Source organism: Caenorhabditis remanei, chromosome IV, assembly GCF_010183535.1.
Source record: "Caenorhabditis remanei strain PX506 chromosome IV, whole genome shotgun sequence".
NCBI lineage: Eukaryota > Metazoa > Nematoda > Chromadorea > Rhabditida > Rhabditidae > Caenorhabditis > Caenorhabditis remanei.
Window position 1 is genome coordinate 18,142,149 of NC_071331.1, and position 22,550 is coordinate 18,164,698.

General features: G+C 38.7%; 7 protein-coding genes across 7 annotated transcripts; 6 read left to right on the forward strand and 1 right to left on the reverse strand.

Moving 5' to 3' along the window:
• Positions 1-386: 386 nt before the first annotated feature.
• On the forward strand, positions 387-3,352 carry GCK72_015031 (uncharacterized protein; the record flags this gene model as incomplete). The annotated part of the gene is made up of 3 exons (XM_003108697.2): positions 387-875; positions 1,876-2,155; positions 2,508-3,352. The coding sequence occupies 3 exons, from the start codon at positions 387-389 to the stop codon at positions 3,350-3,352; spliced, it is 1,614 nt and encodes a 537-aa protein (XP_003108745.2).
• Positions 3,353-5,242: 1,890 nt separating this feature from the next.
• GCK72_015032 (uncharacterized protein) lies at positions 5,243-7,571 on the forward strand (the record flags this gene model as incomplete). The annotated part of the gene is made up of 9 exons (XM_053730585.1): positions 5,243-5,320; positions 5,384-5,433; positions 5,480-5,794; positions 5,866-6,142; positions 6,194-6,362; positions 6,412-6,653; positions 6,699-6,922; positions 6,968-7,166; positions 7,215-7,571. 9 exons carry the CDS (start codon positions 5,243-5,245, stop codon positions 7,569-7,571), a joined length of 1,911 nt encoding a protein of 636 aa, XP_053585357.1.
• Positions 7,572-8,142: 571 nt separating this feature from the next.
• On the reverse strand, positions 8,143-8,849 carry GCK72_015033 (uncharacterized protein; the record flags this gene model as incomplete). The annotated part of the gene is made up of 2 exons (XM_053730586.1): positions 8,143-8,299; positions 8,356-8,849. The coding sequence occupies 2 exons, from the start codon at positions 8,847-8,849 to the stop codon at positions 8,143-8,145; spliced, it is 651 nt and encodes a 216-aa protein (XP_053585358.1).
• Positions 8,850-10,303: 1,454 nt separating this feature from the next.
• GCK72_015034 (uncharacterized protein) lies at positions 10,304-13,568 on the forward strand (the record flags this gene model as incomplete). Its single annotated transcript, XM_003108514.2, has 7 exons — positions 10,304-10,366; positions 10,937-11,044; positions 11,419-11,567; positions 11,615-12,365; positions 12,664-13,223; positions 13,278-13,382; positions 13,427-13,568. 7 exons carry the CDS (start codon positions 10,304-10,306, stop codon positions 13,566-13,568), a joined length of 1,878 nt encoding a protein of 625 aa, XP_003108562.2.
• Positions 13,569-15,462: 1,894 nt separating this feature from the next.
• On the forward strand, positions 15,463-15,784 carry GCK72_015035 (uncharacterized protein; the record flags this gene model as incomplete). Its single annotated transcript, XM_003108435.2, has 2 exons — positions 15,463-15,606; positions 15,653-15,784. 2 exons carry the CDS (start codon positions 15,463-15,465, stop codon positions 15,782-15,784), a joined length of 276 nt encoding a protein of 91 aa, XP_003108483.2.
• Positions 15,785-16,855: 1,071 nt separating this feature from the next.
• Positions 16,856-18,117, forward strand: GCK72_015036 (uncharacterized protein; the record flags this gene model as incomplete). The annotated part of the gene is made up of 6 exons (XM_003089149.2): positions 16,856-16,924; positions 17,004-17,078; positions 17,179-17,364; positions 17,443-17,603; positions 17,649-17,943; positions 17,992-18,117. 6 exons carry the CDS (start codon positions 16,856-16,858, stop codon positions 18,115-18,117), a joined length of 912 nt encoding a protein of 303 aa, XP_003089197.1.
• Positions 18,118-18,476: 359 nt separating this feature from the next.
• GCK72_015037 (uncharacterized protein) lies at positions 18,477-19,386 on the forward strand (the record flags this gene model as incomplete). The annotated part of the gene is made up of 5 exons (XM_003108510.2): positions 18,477-18,568; positions 18,699-18,819; positions 18,866-18,979; positions 19,035-19,127; positions 19,177-19,386. The coding sequence occupies 5 exons, from the start codon at positions 18,477-18,479 to the stop codon at positions 19,384-19,386; spliced, it is 630 nt and encodes a 209-aa protein (XP_003108558.2).
• Between the last annotated feature and the right edge of the window lie 3,164 nt (positions 19,387-22,550).

Consider the following 22,550-nt stretch of genomic DNA (forward strand, 5'->3'; position numbering starts at 1 on the left):
CCTCTTCCACCAATCCAACCACATCGTCTATGAGTTCCAACCAAACCACCAAAAAGTGTTTCATCTCAAATCGATCCTTTTTATCATCTCTCCATATCTTTTACCTGTTCCTTATTACTTGTTCCTCCATACTCCTATCCATTGTACAAAACTGCAAAAAAATGAAAAATTGTCTCGAAGGGGGCGTGGCTTGTGCGTGTGGCTCCTCTCTCCGTTCCCTCTCGATCTCTGCGTCTCTCTCCCGGGGTGTCTCTCGTCAAGGGGTACAAACAGAAGGGGCCCACGTCACTCTTGATTCTTCTCCCTTTTGTCTTCTAGATTCTGAAACCAAGTTCTGAAAATTTCCAAAATTACAGGGTAGGGAGAGAGACGCAGACAAAAACACAATGGGTTTCAACGTGCCCGTCATCAACCGAGACTCGGAAATTCTGAAGCAAGAGGCGAAGAAATGGTTGGAACAACAGGAGAATCAGAAGAAATGTGTTCTTGTGATTGTATCGATTGCTCTCCTCCTCGACAACATGCTATATATGGTTATAGTGCCGATTATTCCGAAATATCTCCGAGATATTCATAATTATGAAGTCTCGTTCGAAGGATATCACAATGAAACTCATCGTCTGGCGAATGGAACTTATCTGGTGAAAGAAGTTGGAGGACGGATTGAATATTTGGATGAGGAACTCGAATTGGGATGGCTCTTCGCCTCGAAAGCGCTTCTTCAAATCTTTGTCAACCCCTTTTCTGGATATATCATTGATCGAGTTGGATATGAGATTCCAATGATTCTTGGCCTGTGCACAATGTTCTTCTCAACGGCTATTTTTGCATTGGGAAAGAGTTATGGAGTTTTGCTGTTTGCGAGATCACTACAGGTTAGTTATTTTAACTTTTTGTGTTTGGGAAAATATGGAAAAACATGGAAGCAAGATTTAAAAAATTTGCGCGAACAATGTAAGGATTTAGATAGAATTCCTCTAGCTCAGACCGTGTAAGATCTCGATACGAAATTTCAAGAAATATACAGTAGCCTCGTGGCGAGACCCAAAGAACTGACAAGGACTAGTCATAATTATGCTCATTTCTAAATTATCCAATTAATCATGCTCTGAAAAATCTCATCGCATACATGGTCTTGATTATCCTTTTTTTCTAGCAAGAATCATCAACCTGATTTTTGAAACCTTCCCAAATTTTATTCCAATTTTAAACAACACCTCCCAGCTGGACTATCTTTCAAAAATCTCTTTTCCCCAGTGTCTTCTTCCTCTTCTTTTTTGTTCCTTCTTCTTCTTCTTCCACTTTCTTCTTTCACTTCAGAAGACGAAGAAGACGAACAATTCGATTTGGTTTCTTCCTCTCCTCCATCCTTTTTCTCTACTCAATTCCACCAAATTGAGCACACCGGTGTGCTCATTTCAACCGGGTGCATCTTCATCCCCCATCCATGTATATTTCGATTTCGAATCGCTGCATCAAACAAAAAATGGGGAAGAGGAGCAAAATAGACGGGAAGGATTTCTGAAATGTCTCTGCGTCTCTGTAGTCTTGTACACTATTTCGTGTCAGTACACGCCATGCTAATTAACAAGAAATAGATGCTTTGGAGCACAAGAAACAACGAGTCAGTAGTCGAGTAGAAGGGGGAAAAATAGGATGATGATGATGATGGTTCGGGGTGATAAGTGTCTTCTTCCCGGATGTCCCTTGGGTCATTTCTAGGCGGTAACAGACACAAATTGGGCAGAAAAAGAGAAAAGAGCAGGAGAGCAAAAGTTTCAAAAAATGTTCTTAGAGGAAAAATGAAAAATGAGAAACATCAAGAGATCAAAAAATATCCAGATTGACAAAAAATGTAATATAATGCATTTCCAGGGCTTCGGATCCGCATTCGCCGATACCTCTGGTCTCGCTATGATTGCTGATCGATTCACTGAAGAGAACGAAAGATCCGCCGCACTTGGAATCGCCCTCGCCTTCATCTCATTCGGATGTCTGGTTGCTCCACCATTCGGATCAGTTCTCTATTCTCTTGCTGGAAAACCTGTACCGTTCTTGATTCTCTCGTTTGTATGTCTGGCGGATGCTATCGCCGTGTTCATGGTTATCAATCCACATCGCAGAGGAACCGATTCTCACGGAGAGAAAGTTCAAGGTTCGTGAATCTTTTGTTTCTGATGAGTTTTCCTAACTTTGGCGCATGTCGAAACTGTTCTAACTGAAATCATTTAATCGGTTAATGCAACCTGTTCCTGAACTCACCATTTCCTCAATCCATAAAAATTCTGAAACGAACGGTGCAGTTATGATTAGAATCCGCACAGTAGTTAACCTTGTTTTAATTTTCTGTATAAACATATCATCCCACCAAGATTTACAACCGTGCACTCGAGGAAACATCAATCTTGTGAAATTTGAGGAATTAATTAACTTTAAAAACATTGATTTTTCCAATTTTACGAATGAAAATGCTTCCTATGCCCTCCCCTCACCATCAACTTTTCCAGGAACCCCAATGTGGCGTCTCTTCATGGATCCCTTCATCGCCTGTTGCTCCGGTGCTCTCATCATGGCCAACGTCTCCCTCGCCTTCCTCGAACCAACCATCACTACCTGGATGGCTGAAACCATGCCAGAAACTCCCGGATGGCTCGTCGGTGTCATCTGGCTTCCACCATTCTTCCCTCATGTTCTCGGAGTCTACGTCACTGTCAAACTTCTGAAATCATTCCCCGGATACACTTGGGCTATTGCTATGATTGGTCTTTCAATGGAAGGAATCGCTTGCTTCGCCATCCCATATACCAATTCTGTCCTCACACTCATCATCCCTCTGGCCTTCGTCTGCTTTGGAATCGCCCTCATCGATACTTCTCTCCTTCCAATGCTCGGACATCTCGTGGATACTCGCCACGTTTCTGTCTACGGTTCTGTCTACGCCATTGCTGATATTTCGTACTCTCTCGCCTACGCCTTCGGACCAATTATCGCGGGATGGATTGTGACTAATTGGGGATTCAAGGCCCTCAATATCATCATCTTCATCACAAACATCGGATATGCCCCAGTTTTGTTCCTTCTCAGAAAAGTTCACTCCTACGATTCATTGAACGGAGGCGGCGCTGCTCCAGCACAAAACGGTGAAATGACTCAATTGAACAATGCTCCTGGATACAGTCAAGTCGGTGGAAAGACTGAAACTACAGTATTCAATGATTCCTATCAAGGATGGGAAGACCAACAGTCATACCAAAACTCAGCTAACATTCCGAATCATGCCGTCTCATTCCAAGACTCGAGACCTCAAGCAGAATTCCCAGCTGGATATGATCCATTGAATCCTCAGTGGTAGTGGATTCTCCGTGACCCAAAAAAAGAATGCCAAAAGTGTTTTAATGCTAACCAAAATTACGAATGGCCAAAAATGACTAGCCTAGATTGCTTCTTTCTGACTTCATTATTTATTCCAAATCTCTTTCTCTTCTCATTCTTTCCCCCAATTCATTCCTTCTCACTTTTTGACTCTCGTTATCTTCAAATGTGCGATAATATAAATTTTATGAACAAGAATATTATTATTATTTTAACTATTTCTATTATAACTTGTTTCTCTTGTAATTGATAAAAAAAAGATGATCGATGCTGAAAGGAAACACTTGTTGGTGGTTTGGTGAAGATCAAAATATAAAATTGACTATTTATAATCATTCCAGATGACAGACTGTACGGAGAAAATGTCCGATGATTGGTATGAGGTGAGTTATTGGTGTCAATTATATGTAATAAAATACAGAAACTGATTTTCTGATGCGCACTATTCCGACCATGTGCAAGTACAGAAATGCTCATTAAAATTTGTTAAAGGTAGTAATTTTTCACTGAAAAAAAAGAGACAAACATATCAGTTTTGGGAAATAATTGGACATTGTGAAGCATTAGAAATGTAGTTGCTGGATGTCTCTACTACAGTTTCAGGAATTTGGAAAAAATAATACTGATCTGAATTTAATGTGTGTCAAAACTGGAACAACTGCTTGTTTGTTATGTTGTGGTTATCAAAATAAAAATATTTTTTGAGAACAGAATCAGTTTCTCTTAAAATGATGTGAATAAAACAAAAACTCCTTCGAAAGGGTTTATAATAGTTACAGTACCGACCAAAATGATATCATAGTTTGGCTTTTTCAGTTGAAAATGTGCGACTTTGAGAGTGTGTCATGGTAATACTGATTGTCCCATCAGGTAGATTTTTAATGAATTATACAGACCAAAAGAAGCGCTCCATTTTTGTAGTTGACAACTTTTTTGTACGAACACTTCCCAGAAAGTTATGGTCATTTTAAGATGACAGCTTAAAAATCACACTATTTTGCACTGAAATTGGTCCATTTGAGAGAGAAATTACTTTGTCGGTACGTAACTTGCTAGAAAGTGCTCGTACAAAAAAGTTGTCAACTACAAAAATGGAGTTCTACTCGTGGTCTGTTTGATCCCATAAAAAGTTATTTTGTGAGGCAGTTAGTTTTACTAGGACACACCCCCAAAGTTGGGCATTTTCAACCGAAAATGACCAAAATTTACAACCTTTTGACCGACACTGTACTTAGTGAATCTTTAAAAAAATATTTTGATCAACCCCAGCGACTAAAAACATCCACTCGTTATGCTCTCGTCCTTTTGTTGCAAATCTTGTTTACGCTATTTTTGCCACGAACTGTTGTTTTTTTGTAGATTTCTGATCTTGGTGGCCTTCAGATTCTTTACCCGAATGCCTTTAATGCCTCAATAAAAATTTCCCAATTTCTTAGAGAGTTCAAGAAGTCACTTTTGCAAAACAACTACTGCACTTTCACTCGTTACAAAAACCATCAAAGTAGTTCCCCTGATTTCCTGCTCTTTTCCGCAGTTCCATCATCCCCTTTTTCTCCTTTTTCCCCCAGAGACCATCTCCAACCTTTCGATTTAATTAGATTTCAATTCGCAGTGATTCTTTTTATTTCAAGAGAAAAAGAGGAAGCACCAGCAAAAAAATATAGTATCTAGGGAGTGCATCTTTTCTCTCCTCCACAACAACGTCCCTTTCCCATTAACAACATCTCCACTGGGCTCCCTCTTTGCTTATTTCGAAAAAAAGAGAACTCGTCGGGAGAGAAGAAGAAGAACTAATTAGTTCGAAACACTTTTTTTGTGTCTTACACATTCTATTCTTGTTTTGGTGAGACCATATATATTCCATTGGAACATGAGAATTGTTTCATTATTCCTAAAGAAACAGTTCTTGTCAAGCCAGATTGCCTACCGTAATCTGAAGACTGTGAAGGTATAGAATCTTAATTTCATCTAGTCTCAAAATTTATCAAAATCCCTTTTAAAAATATTCCAGACCGCTCTGCCAAAACCGCCGGTGCCAACTTTGGAGGCTACACTCGACAGGTACATAAATGACCATTTCAAAATTTTTTAAAATTTTCATTTCCAGATATCTCGAATATGCGGCAGTCGTAGCAGTTGGCCAACGTGCATCTCTCGCGACCACCCATGACGCTGCTCAGAAATTTGTTCGACAGGCAACTCCACTTCAGGAGCAACTTTTGGAAATTGCGGAGAAGTCACCGAATTGGGCTACAAAATTCTGGTTGCCTGAAATGTACATGAGAGTTCGGATTCCAACACCTGTAAACTCGAACCCAGGATATATCTTTCCAAAAGTGAAATTTGAATCGAAAGAAGATCATTTGAAGTACACAGCTCTACTGACAAGAGGGGTGCTCGAATACAAGAATCTGATTGACGCGTAAGTTTTTTGGAGATTGAAATTTTGATTGGGACACTTGTAGGTCTTATACAGTTTTGTTAGATTTTCAGTAGACAAGTATGCCGAGAAAAGTCTACTGGTGCACAAAAACTTCAAATGTGTATGGAACAGTACGATCGTGTTCTAAGTTGCTACCGTGAGCCTGGTGTTGGAGAAGATACGCAAATCAGGAAACAAAAAACAAATGATGGAAATGAACATGTACTCGTGATGTGCAGAAATCAAACATTTGTACTTCATAGCAGAATTAACGGAGCACTTGTTTCGTATGCAGATGTGGAGCATCAGTTGACAAAAATTGAAGAGATTTCAAAGATCAATCAGAATGTGAGTCGATTAGTTTTAAGCTTTCCCCTTGACCATGGTGTTTCCTTTCAGAATACCACAAAAATCGGGGCATCTGGAGTCGGCCCGCGTGACGATGCAGCTCTATTCTGGCAGGATATGTTGACTGTTGAGCAGAACTCAAAATCATACGAGTGGGTCAAGTCAGCATTGTTCGTAGTCTGTCTGGATATGGAGGATGAGGTGGATTATGGAAAGAATGGTGAATTTTAGAACTTTGTGAATTTATAACTCAAAAAATTATGTTTCAGATACTTTAAATATCTCAGCCAAAGAAAAAGAGTTTATCGCCAGAGGGTACTCCACTCTGACCGGACATGGATCCTCTGTGTTCGGACTCAATCGTTGGTATGATGCTACAATTCAGTTGGTTGTGTCATCAAGTGGTGTTAACGGACTGTGCATTGAACACTCGACTGCAGAAGGAATAGTTATTATTAACATGGCTGAGTCTGCAATTAGATATGCTCAGAAATATTTCAAGAGCAAGATGGTAAGTCTACTAAATTCTTGATAGAAGAGTCTCTTTTGTTTTCAGGTCTGGAACGATGTCCGCAACGTCCATCCGAAATCTCTCACATGGCATTTCAGTGAAAACTCAAGAAACATTTTGAAGAAACAAGCTGAAGTTTTTGATGAACTAGCGAAAGAGTTGGAGTTGGAAGTTCTAATTTTTGACGAGTTCGGAAAAGATTCGATCAAAAAATGGGGTGTCAGTCCAGATGGTTTCATTCAGTTGATTATGCAGTTGGCACATTATAAGTAGGTTTTCAGATTTTCAAAGAATCGCATAGTAGTCATTCCCAGAACCCACGGTCATCTAGTCTCCACTTACGAGACTGCTTCTGTCCGTCGTTTTGGTGCTGGAAGAGTTGATAACATCCGAGCGAACACTCAAGAAGCATTGGAATGGGTTACAGCAATGACAAACAAAAAAGAGACAAAGGAGAGAAAACTGGAATTGTTCAAGAAAGCGGTTCTCAAGCAAGTCAAGGTTACATTAGAGGTAAGCCTCAAATGGAGAGAGTCCTTTGTTCAAATTATGTAATTTCAGAACATCAGTGGATTCGGAATCGACAATCATTTGTGTGCTCTTTTCTGTCTTGCCCGTGAAAGAGAAGAAGTGACTGGAGAAGAGATTCCATCACTTTTCATGGATCCTCTTTGGGCTGAAGTCATGAGATTCCCCCTATCCACTAGTCAAGTCACCACTTCAACAGACATTCCAGACTGTTATCTGACATATGGAGCAGTTGTACGTGATGGATATGGGTGTCCTTACAATATTCAGCCGGATCGTGTTATCTTCGCACCGACAGCTTTTAGAAGTGATCGGAGAACTGATTTGCAACATTTTAAGAAGAGTTTGGCTGATGCGATGCGAGATGTGAAGGTACTTTTGAGCAATTAACTTGTCTATATTTGATTCTTATTTCGATTCGTCTGATATTTATTTTTTTGTATTTTTTTATTTTACCTGTAATTTCTATTTTGGCAATAACGAATGATAGGGCACTTGTAGATTTTGATGTGTTTTTTTTTTGAATGATCTCTATTTATTTTTGGATTTTATTTCGGATAAAAAAAAACTCTATTAATTTTGCATAATTTATTTTTGGATTAGATGGTAGGTTTTTATTTTGGAATAAAATGGATATTAATCGCGCTTTTCTGTGAATTTTAAGCAATTTATATGTCTGAAAACATCTGGAAATAATTTTCGGTCTGCTGGGTTACCGAGGAAATTTGCCCGTTTGTTTTTTTGAAGTTTTGAATAATTGCTTCATTGAAGAAAATGAAAAACTTGTATTGTACGTATAAGAACGCATTTAACATTAGTGAATGAATGATGTATGAGTGAACTGGTTTACTAGATAACAACTTTTATTTTGGTTCTCACGGCAAAGACCAATCGAAAAACGGAATAAACGACAAAACCACTATCGAAGTAAGAAAAGTACAAGAGAAATGGATAACCGATATTATGATTGATTTGGCCACACTGACATTGTGAACCAAAACATGTAGTTTTCAGGACCAAGTGGGTTTCTCTGTTGAATCGTCGCAAGTTTTCCATCCTTACTTCGGATATCAAACCCTCCTTTGAATATGAATTGAACTTCTTTTCCCATAAAGTCACTGAAAATTTACTTTAATGTCAGTACATGGCTTCATTTTGTCTTTTTCCAACTCACAATTTGAATGGTCGTATGAGGGATTCATCCTTTTCTTCAAACTCGATTCCGTCCAATAACAGCTCAAAATCAAGAATTTTCACAGCTGCAGAGAAGAACTTCATTCTGGAATGACCTCCTCCTTCGACCCATCCTTTCAAAATTCGGTTAATATCATTCTCATCGAATGAACACGCCTCAATCAGAATTCTTTCACAACTTGAATTAATTATTTCATCAGTTTTGATCCAATTAACTGGACACTCAGAAGTTGTGCTGGTTGCAAAAAACTCGGTCGCATCCAAAATTCCACAACTAAATGGCTTCATTTCATAGGGTTGTGTCAGTTCATAAGACAACCGATTAATTGAGAATTTCGCTTTTTTGAAAAATAATTCAATACTTTCACTATTTGTATCACATCCAGTGAGATCACAGTACTCCAGAGTAGACTGTCGTTTGTTCATCCATTTCGAAATGATTGTCATATCTTCTAACGATGCATTTGTATTCATACGAAGATAACTGAGGTCTCTACGGAATAAACTACAAATATAATCCGTCCATTTCTTTGCAAATTCAGCACAAATGGTGTATTTTTTATTGAAATATTTGGTTGTTTTAGTTCTTCCTTTTAAGTATTTGTTCCTTTTCTTCAAGTCGTCAATAGTGAATCGAAAAATGCAAAGAGAGTTGTGATAAAATACGATAGGACTTCCAGTGGGTTGTAAGCTCAGGCTAATTTTAAATTCAGCAAATTTTATCGACTTAATGAAAAGCTCACACATTTTTGAAATGAAAGAGAAATCCAGTCTGTAATTGTTCTGATATTAGAAAAGACGAAACTAAATGAACTTACATTTCCATTTGATTGAAATGCTTCAATACAATACTCAATGGTACATAGGGAAGCTCCAAAATAGGGAAAGACATTTTTGAAATAAAATACTTAAAAGTGAATGAATTAATAAAAACGAAAAATTCAAACTGAAGAGACAATGCGCAACACTCGATAAATGTGCGTTGCGTATGAGTCTCACAAAAAAGATGGTAATGAGAAGATCGGGATTTAGATAGGTGGTTATTGTATAATTGTAGAGCAAATTAGATGAGAGATGAGAACGTGTAAATTAGAATTCACTAGTTTCCAATGAGACGATACATACAGAAATCATTGCAAGAGAAAAATATTCAGTCAGAATTTCAGAGTGGTAAGGATTTGAATGTTGTTCTGACTTGTTCAGATAAAGAAATCCGACGTTTGGATTTTTCTGATTGACAACGTTTTCCTAGAAGTCATCACTTCTCAACCCAAGAGAAATCATTTTGAAACATTGCGACATGATGATCTGGAATCTTCCAGACCTCACCAGGTATCAAAGTCTTCCAGTTCCGTCTCCCTGACGTCGCGTCATGATTTATTGGTCTCTGCCACGTCATCATCATCACCAACTTTGCACACCTGTTGTACAGAGGCTCCGCCCACTTTCTTGTCTCCAAATAAATGTGCTGCGTGATGCTTTTTTCGACACGTTACGTCAGCTAGAAATGTCTTTTAGAGCACCTTCAATCAGCTTATCGATGTGTTTCAGGCACACACATGCCAACGATAAAACATGAAAATGCCTCTCTCTCAATCATTCTCGATTTTTGAGATTCCCCCTTTGGCGCCTAACTTTTTATTCTCGCCTTTGATTTATTCGACATTTTTCGAGAACTTGTTCTCTTTGATAAGGGGAAAGAGGGGGTTATTAAAATGTGCTGAACTCAGCAAAAAGTGACCGACGGCTCATACGGACACCTCCTCTCCTCCTTTCATACCTCTTATCAGTGTGACCATCACCCTCCGCCCTCACTTTTCCGTTAAAAGAAACTAATTTATTCTTGAGTCATTCTGGATTTTTTTCAGTTTTGAGTTGCTTCTAATTCTTGAAATATTTCAGAAAACCACAAGATAAGAGACGAGAAAATGTGCCAACACCATCATAACCGTCCTAAGAGGGATCCATGCTCGGCTGCCAACATCAATGAGGTAGGTGGTTCTTATTTGATGGGTGTGAGTTGGAATCCTAAATCGAAAGTTAAAAGTCGGAAAACTGAAGACGTGGGTTTCGAAATGTGAATTTGTGTAAATGTGAAAAATGAAGTGAGTTGAATGCATTCTTGTCGGAAAGTAAGCATGAGAATGGTTTGCTAAATCCAGTCTGAGGTTGACTTCGTCTTGAGACGTCTTGAGTTTTATTAAATCTACGTTTATTGGTATTGCTTTGAATCAGTTCCGCCCAACCAGGATGACCGTTAATCCAGGATGAGTGGTCAGAATCTGTATTCTGAGTAGTACCAGTTCTAAAACGGAAGGTTTTGAATTGGATGGTTTTGAATAGTACCGGTATTCCTAATCCGACCTATTTTTATTTGTGATACTCCAAATACTCTCTTTCAAACGCAAAAGTTCAAAATTCATAATTATGGAACCCAATTCACCAAGTCACATGCTTCCTTATCACTCATCATTCGTACCTAGCACCCCTCTTTCCTCTATTCTATCTCAAAGTTCTCTAAATACAATACACATTTCCCCCTTCCATCCGTTTACTTTCAGATCACTGTCGAGCACACTGCAATCAAATGGACCGTCTCATTCCAGCTGAAAATGATAATCGGACAGGCGACACTCCGCTGCAGATGCTTAACTGACGCCACAAAGCTGGTAGGAGAGATTAAGAGACGAAGAGAAAAATCTGTAATTTATCGGTGTCACGTGTGGTAGTTTCGTCTTATCAATTCTTTGTTCTCTCTCCCACAGTCATAAGCTGATAAGTATCTAGTTTTACGACAAAAAAGGAGAATATTTGATTTCTCATTCCTTGGAGGTTTGAGGGAATGGGGGGGGAGAAGAAGCTGCGGGATTCAATAGGCGGGCACAGAATTAGTAACCGACTTATGATTTGCGACATAATGGCACCGCACTGATAGCATAAGCTCTGGAAAACTTTTGACCTAAAAGTACAGATATTGATAAGCAACTTCAGTGATAACAATAAAAGTTTAAAGAAAAGTGCATCAAGATAACAATTATTTTAGGTTCTGGACGTTCGTGATCTCTCGATCCGCTCCGTTTCGATCAATGGAATCGACTGTGACTTCAGAATTGCTCCGAATGTTTACACTTTCTTCGGATCCAAGATGAGTGTGTATTTGCCACCTCAATTCCAGAAGATGGGAACTATTTTGTATGATATCAATCAGAAAAATTAAATTATATAGAACCAGCTTTCAGGCAAGTAACCGTATCTTATGGAACATCTCCTGATGCTACTGCTTTGCAATGGATGAAGAAGGAGCAAACCGCTGATAAGAGAATGCCATATCTCTTCTCTCAATGTCAGGCTATTCATGCTCGCTCTATTGTTCCATGTATGGATACCCCATCTGTTAAGAGTACTTATGAAGCTGAGGTTACTGTACCAACTGGAATGACATGCTTGATGTCTGCCATCGGACAAGGATCCAAAGGAGACGATGAGACCACAACTTTCTTCTACAAGCAACCAGTTGCTATTCCAAGTTATCTTATTGCCATCGTAGTTGGATGCTTGGAGAAAAGAGATATCAGTGATAGATGTGCAGTATGGGCGGAGCCATCGGTAGTCGACAAGGCTCATTGGGAGTTTGCTGAGACCGAGGATATCTTGGCGTCTGCTGAAGAGATCGCTGGAAAATATATCTGGGGAAGATACGATATGGTTTGTCTTCCTCCTTCCTTCCCGTTCGGAGGAATGGAAAATCCTTGTCTGACTTTCCTGACACCCACGCTTATTGCTGGAGATCGCTCACTCGTCAGTGTGATTGCTCACGAAATTGCGCATAGTTGGTCAGGAAATCTTGTGACTAATTCAAGTTGGGAGCATTTCTGGTTGAATGAGGGATTCACCATGTTCATTGAGAGAAAGATTTGCGGTCGGTTGGTCTCGGAGGATTATCGTCAGTTCATGGCATTCAATGGATGGACAAATTCTCTGATTCCGGCGGTGAGTTATTTAAAAACATAGATAACAACAGATAGCGAACTTTGTCTTTTTGATTTTTTGGACTCTTCTAGTCTAGACTTTTCCCAAAACGTCCATCATTTTTTGTATATTTTGTGTTTTATCATTTCTCCGAAATTTTGCAATTCCAATCACCCCACCTCCCCCTCATAAATTGTGCATTTTGAACCCAGTGAGGTGTAATGACACCTGATAAGCAGCTTATCACACATTCCTCTTCTCTGAAAAAGAAAAAAAAACTTGGAATGATTAACAGAGTTGCAAAGTTCATTTCTTGCAGGTCTACGAACAATTCACTCCCACTCACCAGTTCACGAAGCTGATTCAAGACCACACAAATGTCGACCCCGATGTTGCGTTCTCTTGTGTTCCATATGAAAAGGGATCTGCGTTGCTCTTCTATTTGGAACAGAAACTTGGAGGAAGTGAAGTGTTCGAGGCTTACCTTAAGGATTACTTGAAGACGTTCGCCCATCAAGCCATCGATAGTTGGCAATGGAAGGATCACTTGTACAAATACTTCGCAGATCAGAAGGAAGTCTTGGATTCAGTCAACTTTGACCTGTGGTTCAACGGAGTTGGAATGCCACCAGAGAAGCCAAATTATGGGCAATCGATGGTTGAAGCTTGTGAAGTTCTTCTGAAGAAGTGGTTGGCTGCTGATGAGAGTACCGTCGGGAATATCACTGGAGATGACTACTTTGCAATGCAACCACTTCAACAAATTGAGTTGTTGTCCCAACTCTGGCAACACAATCCACCAATTGAGCACTACAAGTTGGATGCGTTGAACAAGTTGTACAAATTGAATGACTCGCAGAACTCCGAGTTGTTGTTGAAGTGAGTTTTTGGGGCGTTGATATAGTTCTGAATAATTGTTGTACTATTTTTTAGCTGGCTCCGTCTGTGCATCAAATCCAAATGGGAGGCTTGCATTCCGAAGGCTCTGGACTTTGTCAACTCTCAAGGACGTCTCAAGTTCTGTAGACCTATTTACAGGTGAGATTTGGAGAGTAAATGGGATAAAATTCCCATTTTTCCAGAGACCTCGCCCAATGGCCAGTTGCCAACAAGAAAGCCCGTGACGTCTACTTGAAGGGACGTAGTCAAATGCATCCAATCACTGCTGAGATGATTGCAAAGGACCTTCATATCAGACATTCCACTCATACTGTTTGCTTCTAAGCTTATTTTACTTTTATTGGACTTCTCTGTATTTTTTCTGTTGGAAGTTGTACATTTTCTTTTCCAAAATCTTTACCTCGCTGCTTCAAATTTCTTTTTTGGTTTTGTCTGCTTTTGTAGGTCTTTCGTTGTTTACTGTTCCTTTTTTCTATGTACCAATTTCATTTTTTTAACGTTTTTCCAAATAAATCATCCTCTTCGAAAATGTTTTTTCAACTGAATTCCTGCAGATCAATGGAATCAAATGGGAGAAAAAGTGAAAGGATCTTGATCGACAACGTCTTCTTCTTCTCCTTCAGATTCTTCAGAATGGGTGTATAACCCGTACACCGTTATCTTTCAAAGACCAACATGTTTGATGACGACTATCGACTGATGAACTGTCATTTCTTCTCTGAACTTTATCAATTTATCTTTTTTCTTCTTCTCACGATCTCTTCTTTTTTCATTCGAAAATAGAAGGAAATTGATCGAGAGAAAGGAAAATTGCATTTTGTAGGTAAGGGATCACAAGATCATTCTAGAACAATAGGGCTACGGTAGTTGTAGAGGAACAAAAATTCAAGTTTTTTTTTACCGGTGTCTGATGATTTGAACAATTTTAAAGGTGATGAAGCTGGTAATTTTCAACAAAGCGTTCAAAGCGATTTTTTCAAAACTTTGAACTTATTAGCATTTTGACAGGCTTGAGTTTAGCCTAAGCAAACTATACTTTTCTTTTGAAATAAACTTCTGGAAAGATTTCGTGCTGCACAAAAATGTTACGGTTTTGGTGTCATGATTTAAAGTTAGAGTCATGCAATTAACTCAACTGCTGTTAGAAAAAATAAAAATTGCGTCTAGATTTCTGAAGTTAAGGTAGATTCCGAAGAATCAAGAAAACTCAAACAGCTACAGTAGCGAGCATAAGTGAGCTCCCCTTCATACTGTTATGTGTGCCTCTGCTGAATCGTGTCCGTTTTGCCTAAACTTTTTTTTGAAAGCAAGCCAAAATATTCAGCAATAAGAAAATATGTTTTTTGAAAAATTTCCATCACTGATTTTTTCGATAATCGATTTTTCCTGATCTTGATTTGAAAATCCGAATAGCAGAGTTACACATAACAGTATGAAGGGGTGCTCACTTATGCTCGCTACTGTATCTATCCCTTACAATCTGGACTCGAAATAGAATTCGTTCCGATTCAGATGATTCTGGTTTGCACTGTATCAGTTCTTCCGGTTTCAGGTCATATTCTGCTTTTCACGGGGCTTCCGACAACAGGCATTCGTTAAGAACATGCAGTCAAAACGTTTTGATCTTTCAATCTTCAAGAAAACGATTTCCATGAATTCCAGATTTTTTTCTCTGACAAATATTTATTGTTTTCTGGAATTCAAACCACATGTGCAATCAAGAATATTCTTTGAAAAATATTTTTAGTTTTAATTTCCATTTGCCAATGTCTACATGGATTTCAGATACCCTCTCACTTTAAAACACCGAAAAAATCAAAAAACTCTCTGGTGCAGCCGAACTTTTAGACAAAAGGCGTTCCGTGACTTCCCTATTGGTCTTTGTTTACTGTACCTTCTCATCTTCAAAAAAGAAGAGATTCTTACTTTTCCATCGTCATCATCTCTTCTTCTTTCCCATCGTATTTCTTCAGTATCACGTCATCATGTCAGCGTGTGACAGACATATATAAACGGAAGGTTTTTTAGAGAATCTTCACGATCAACAATTTCTATTTTTTGAAGACGAAGTGAGAAAGAAGTCAAAATGAAATCGTTAACGATAATATTGCTGACTATTTTAATTGGAGGTGAGCGTGCTTTCGAGTGACAAGTCTCCAATGATGAATCTCAAACATCTTTTGCATCATTCTAATCTTCAGAATCTATTTCCCTGACAATGCTTGGTCTGGAACGTGGTTCTCGTGTTGGTGAGAACATGGAACCCCCATATTTCCCAGAAGAAGATGATATGCCACCAGCCAGAGACCCTGGAGTTCCACCTTCTTATGCAAAAGCTATCGGGACTATAGCGGGAAGAGATGTGAGTTGTTTCGTAGTCTTTATTCTAGTTGTTGTTTTTATTCCAGTTAGTCGCTCGTCGCTGGAAAGAGAACGAACCAATCCGTCGGCAGATTCTGGATGTTGAAGGCGTCCCGTTGAGACGAAGACCACTGATTGCAAGAGTTCTCAACAAAGGTGGAGGTCTACATCTACCGTAAATTTTTTCAACTTTTCTCTCTTTTTTAATGTGATCTCATGATGTTTTGGTGATTTAAACAAAGTATTCCTGTTGTTAATAAACTTTTTTTTGATGTCTGTAGTATGAACGAGAACAACGAAAACATACTATTCATCTTCTTTATTTTCACACTATATCATTCTGAGTGGAAATTGCTCAATTCTACTATAAAGGCGAGTAAGAAGGAAAGCATTTAGCTAATGTACTTGATTTGCTCTGGCAATGCTTCAGTATTCATTCTACCCACCATAACTCCCGAAACTCCTTTGAATAGATCCGTCTATCCAGTTTTTCAGAAAACTCTTCATATCTCTCTCCTTGATTGAAAAATTTCCCAAAACAATATGAATTCAATCAAGTGATTGATTCACTTTGATTCTACATTTCAACGAAGTGATTTCTCATTTTTGAGTCAACGTGAGGGACAGCGAGTCGGTGATTCTCAACCCGTCAACAAATGCTGAAATCTCTTCCTTGTTGGTTCAAATATGCTTCAATATTATTTTGACATAACTTCGCTTTTTATTCGAATAGCTCAATTTAGAATGCGAAAATCTCCAGAACATCAACAAATCTGCCTATCTGCTCTGTGGATGTATTCCGATTACTAAATCAGTTGCCACCCGGGTGGTACTGTAGACGACAAGAATTCGAATATCGATTTACCAAGTTTCTAGCAAAAATCGTGAGCTATACCCTTGTTATACCATGTTTGGTAGACTATTCTGAGATTTTGAAATTTTAATATTTGAGCCCCCAGCCTCTATAAAAAACTCTATTTGTTTATAAGATTTTTTTGATTTTGAATATGTGAATGGAATTTTTTGAAACTTCAATTTTAATTTTTCAGATTTTGCATCAAACGTTTACATGTTTTTGACTCTTCTTTCCCTTATTTTCGATAAATTCCACTAAAAAATGTGATGACGTCATCTTTGCAGGTTGTATGCAAACACGCTCCACCGCTAATCGTTTGTGCCGCCAAACAACATCGTTTGAATTATCGAATTCCCGCAATCTTCGCGATATTTATCATTTCTAATTAATAATAATGCGTTGTGCTCGAGAGCCCACCAAGCGCAAAAGCAATAATTTGCTCAGAGAAGATGTTAATTATAAGGTGAGTCGAAATTCTATCCGAAAATATAATAAATTTCATTGTTTTTTTTAATCTAAAATCGTATTTCTTGTGTTTTCAGAGACACAAATCAATGTCGAAAGAGTCATCACCATGCCCGGAAGAGGTTTTGACCCCAGATGTTATGATCAGCAATGTAAGTTATAATTTATCGAATTTGTTTGACCGAGTTTCTGAGATATTCGTACTGTCTCAGCAAATATATCGATTGTTTTACCATTCAGAAGATTTTGCAGCTTCACGAGCTTGTTAATGAAGTTATAGAGGATCAGGACCTTCCAGAAGCAGCAATAATCGAGTTGAAAGGTTTCGACGCATCGGCGACCACAATGGAAGAATACATGCAGAAACGAGAGGAGATTCGCAGAATGGTTGGCGATTCGGAGTTTTTCGACAGAAAGACTGAATTGAATCTTGGAGTTGTAAGTTTTTCTTCCCTTTCCCGGACTTTCCACACGAATTTTTGAGAAGAAACACTTTTCAATGTCAGTCTGTTTCAGGCCTCACTTGCTGGCTGCCAGTTGGAAGTGGACAAACGGGTTACCACCAGAAGAATGAGTCGCAAGTTGCACGATGAGTGTGGAATTAATGAGAAGGACATACTCTACAAAGGACTCGATTATCAGGGAACTGAGGCTAAAGCCAGCAAAGAGCTCAGAGAGTAGGTCGAAAATGTGTTAAAGACATTTTAAACGAATATTTTTAGCTCTCGTCAAGCATCGATCATCGAATCATGCGTCGATTTCCAAAAGCAGCTTCAATGGAAGATTGGAATTATGGATCAAGTCAAGGCGAAGTCGAAGCCACTTCTCGGTAAAACTTATCCAATGTCGGACGGTCCAAGCTTTCGAACTCGTAATGGACAGGACAAACAGAGAGAAACTATGAAACAACAACAGAAGGAGTTGGATAATCAGAGGAAAACTAGACAGAAAAAAGAAGACGATCCATTCCAGACGCCACAGAAAAAGGTGGAATTCAATGCGTTGGATGAGAGAAGAGTGGGTTTTGTGGAAGAAATGTAATTAATTTTATCTTCATTTTTACAGATCATCGAGAACTATCAGTTAGAAGTGGCCTCAGAAGTTCGTTCTCACCGACCAACCGTTAGTCGTGGGATTGCGCCGATTCCATATAACATCAACATTCTTGACGACATTGATGAAGACGACTAGACGTCGTAGATCACTCGATCGAACAAATCAAATCAAAACGATCCTCATTTCTCTCGTTCTCTTAATCATTTTGTTTTCCGTTCAATCGATTTTATAACTGTCATCCACTAGGGACCTGAACACCCCTCCATCACTTGATTCCGGTATCGTCATTAGCTAAGTTTTCTCGGGTGTTCTGAAATAGTAGTGCACATACGCAAGTTGTGAATAAATTCTCGTTTTAATATCTGATTTTTTTCAAATGTTGTTTATCATCGTTGTTTTCCACGTGACACATATAACCACGTTGCAAAACGCTCGTGAATGGAGTAATTCCACTATTCGTCTCTCACTCTTTTCCAATAAGACAATTCGAAACGATGTCTGAACGAGAATCCGACGGTCCATTGACGAGTCTAGGCAGTGTGTCAACTGCCAGAACTTCTCGGAAAGAAATTCACGCAAACAATATGTGAGGAATTTTCCGGCGAAGAGCTGGTTCAATTCGTTTGAATTTCAACGCTTTTCTCCTTTGCGGCGCAGAATTACTTGAAAATCTTTCGATGTTTATATAAAATCTCTGTAATCAATGTGAATTTCAGAGTTCCTTTCAATGCGTCACTCTACACCATTCTTACCATCATCGGCACTCTTCAAATTTCCGTTATCATTCCGAGTATCGGCTCATTCGTCTCTTTTATTAGCGCATTGTTCCTTTTTGAGGTATTTCGGACTTCATTTCAAATCCGAAACAATCTTATAATTTTAGTGGCTCAACCTCCACTTTCAGTCGATGACGAGAAGTCGTCGCGCATGTTTCGATGTGGCAAATGTGTTGGAGACATATCAGCCAAGAAACCGAACTCATGGACATCTTTTTGTGGTAAGAAACCTAAATAAATGCTGGAAATATGTTCGAAACATCGGGAATTTTTCAGCCGGATCCACCAACTCCCTGCGTCAAAATCGACGAAGATGGAAGCCACGACATGCCGAAGGAGAAGAACGCATTCTCCAATGCTAGAGATTCTGTAAACTACTTTTTTCTTTTGCAAATTCAGTCAATGATTATAATTTTAGCACTACGAGAACATGTACCAGAAAGCGATTCAAATGGCCAAAGAAATGGACCAAATGGAAAAAATTGCGGCGAGTCCAAATCTCGACGCATCGCAGAATGTCGAGCTGAAACCGGCGAATCCGGAACAGGATAAAAAGGAAAGTGAAGAGAAAGCGAAACAAGCGAAGAAGAAGTATGATGATGATATGTCAAAGCCGTTCAGCTGTTAGAAAGATAATCGATTGAACTATTTTTTGTTCATCGGATGAAACTAAATTTACTTCTTTTATGTACTTTCAGAAATAAAGTTGAAAGAGAAAATAGACAATTCGTTGAAAATATTAATTTTGATTTCAGGAAGATTTCAAATTTATTCCCAGTGTGTCTCACAGCGAAAAAGTTTTCTGCAATTAGATCTCGAACTTCGAAATTGCCACCCACATCTCAATGATGCGTGAAAATTGCAGCAGCGCCACCCACTCCCCACTTGAAGAACTTGCTCCAGAATAAGTTGAAAAACAACAGAAATTCAAAAAATAAACACGGAAGAAACCTAAAAACATCTTGTGGAGAGATTCTTGTGCTCTGAACTTTTCATGCCTGATTGAATTTCCCTTTTTCATATTCTCACATATGGCTCATACCCACGTTCGTCAAGAGCTTCTTTCTAGTTTTCTTAAAAGTTAAAGGTACGCCAGTTTGTGTGCTCGCTGAGTAGAAGCTTAAGAAAAGAAAAGTTTCAGATCATGCTCGAATGAATTTGTGAAACAGATCGAACTTCTGAGTTATCAACATTTCCTTCAATGCCTAAAACTTCCGTTTTCTATTCCCCTCCGAACCGAAAAACCTGTTTACATTCCGAGAGAAGACGTCAGATTTTTCCAGAGAAGGAGAAAACTGGCTCGTTAACTTTATGACCCCAGGGGTGAGTAGGGCTCACTCTTGTTTTGTTCTGTCGAGTTCAATTTGAATTCAAGTTCTCTCTGACTGAGCAAAGAGAAAAAGAGCTCAGTTTCCGGGTCAGTTTTGTGGTTGGAATGGGAGAGAATCTTCTAAAGAAAATTCGTTTTGTTTTGTTCTTGTCTTCACTCCGCGCGGCAAACATCTTTTGATGATGTCTAGCTTTTTGACAGGATAGATGATGATGTTTGGACTAAGTTTTTCTGGAATTTACACGGTATTCTGGACAAATATACTAGTATGACACGCTTCTTACAACCGCGCTCTACCGAAACCGAAGAAAATTGTGTGCGAAATTGAGAGACTCAGAGAAAAATAAACATTTTTCAAGGGATTTAGGTGGAGCGCCGTTGTAAGAACTCTGCCAAGCTAATATCTGGACTTGACCTATTCTGTCTGGACTCCGAGTCATAGCTTTTTCTGACCCGAGAAAAAAAGAGAAAAAAAACAGAATCCACTACAAATAAATTTCGATTTAGGTACATTTTCAGAGCATAATTTCAGAGCAGAACCTTTGAGTCCCTTGTGACTCTAGCTATAAATCGGAACATACTAAAAATGAGTTATTTTGCTGTGAGAAGCTAGTACGATTTACCCATTTCCAGTAAACAATTTTCCTCACCTTTCACTAAATACAAAAAGTTCCACTTATCCTTTTCAGACCACTTCTCAGACCACTTTTCTGATAACTGCTTAAAAATTGCGGCCCAAAAAGGGGGCGGAGCCTATTTCGCCTTTTCTGCGAAGTACTCTTTTCTCACATTGACTCTTCCTTTTTTCGTTTTTTTCTTCTTTTTTTACTACTACGACTACTACAATTCATTCATAATAATTGTGTTATCGTGGGTGGTTAAAAATGAGAAAAAAGGGAAAAAGTGAGGGAGGAAGCGTCTGGAGAGTCTGAATTCGTTTAGCGTTTCATCTCTTTTTTGTTGCATTCCGTTGTTTTTTTTTTGTTGAAACAATTAATTTTGTTATTGGAGGTCTTCTTTCTTGCATTTCAATGTGTTTTTCGTGGGTTTTGGATTCTTTGAATTTGTTGGTTTTTTGGGTTTTGCAACTGCGCTCAACAGGAAAACTCGATGATTCCGGTGGAGCGCGATCGCAGAAACTATCCGTGCAGGGCACATTTCCAACATGCTTTCATCAAGAAGATTAGTAGACCTGATAACGAAAAAAAGAGCAAAAAGAGCAAATGTAAAAGATCAAGGGATTAGGATACGGGTCGGATTACCCGAACTTTTGACAGGGTGTCACACTTTTTTGGAGTTATTTTAGAATTCTCAGGTTTCTTTAGGCTTTCTTTTTTCGAAAATTCTCAGTCGAGTTTTTACAAAAACCGTGACACTCTTGTAGGATGAGAACAACTTCATTTCGAAATCTCTCTGACACATTATCCATTATTCTGCTCACTTCAGAATCCTTGAACAGAGTGAAAACCAATTTTTGTGGTAGACTGCCTTCTTCTTTTCCCAATTGAACGCGAGCAAGTCAGAAGAATCGAATATGAGTCAGCTGGGTTTAGAATTAGGCAACTCAACGATGGATTGAAATTTTTTTTGATGTTAAAGACGGACTATTTTTCGTCGCACTGGTCCAGCCAACTGATTTCTGATATCAATTGTTGTTGTTTTCCCCTCACTGATTTCTGACTCTCTCATGAACCTTCGAAAATCATAAAAACTTTGATTGCTCGAGGGAATCTTTAAATCTTCCTTCTTCTCCCTTTTTCCATTTTTTTCGTTCAGTTTTTCAGTTTTTTCGAATCATTCAAAGCTTTTGTTATTCTGTTTTCTCTCATCCATTTTTCTTCCTGCTTTGCCCATTTTCGCAACAAATTTACTCTCCCGTTCGTTCGGTCGTTCGCACCTTATTTTTATGTAGATGACATAATGTTGGAATAGAGAATATAAGGGATGTGGGGGAACAGAAGGAAGTGTTTTTTGGAAGATGACGGAGAGAGAATTGGGTTTAGGAGTCAAGATTCAAAAGTTCTGAAGTCGTGGGGATTCTGAATCTGCTTGCGTCCTGAGGTGTCTCGGATAAAAAAGTTCTGGTTTCAAAACATTTCAGTGCATTACTGTACTTTTTCTGTTAAAGAACTCCAAAATTACCAATTTTCTGATTTTTCAAATAAATGTACCCAGACAAGAAGTGGTTTAATTTGGTTAATTTTTTGTGTAGCACAATTTTGAGACAAGATTCAAAATCCCCGCGTCTTCAAGATTTCGTATAACTCAGGACATCCGGATAGACAGATCTACATCAGCCCTAGATAGGGACCTATTCCTACTTCCACTTAATTCGGCAATCTTGTTTTTGACAACTTTGATAAGTTCTACTCTCCACTACTTCCAAAATTCTCCAAATTTTTCTTTTCTCAATCTCCCATCCCGTTCCAGATATCCCCTCCCGCCACCTCCCCCCATTTCAT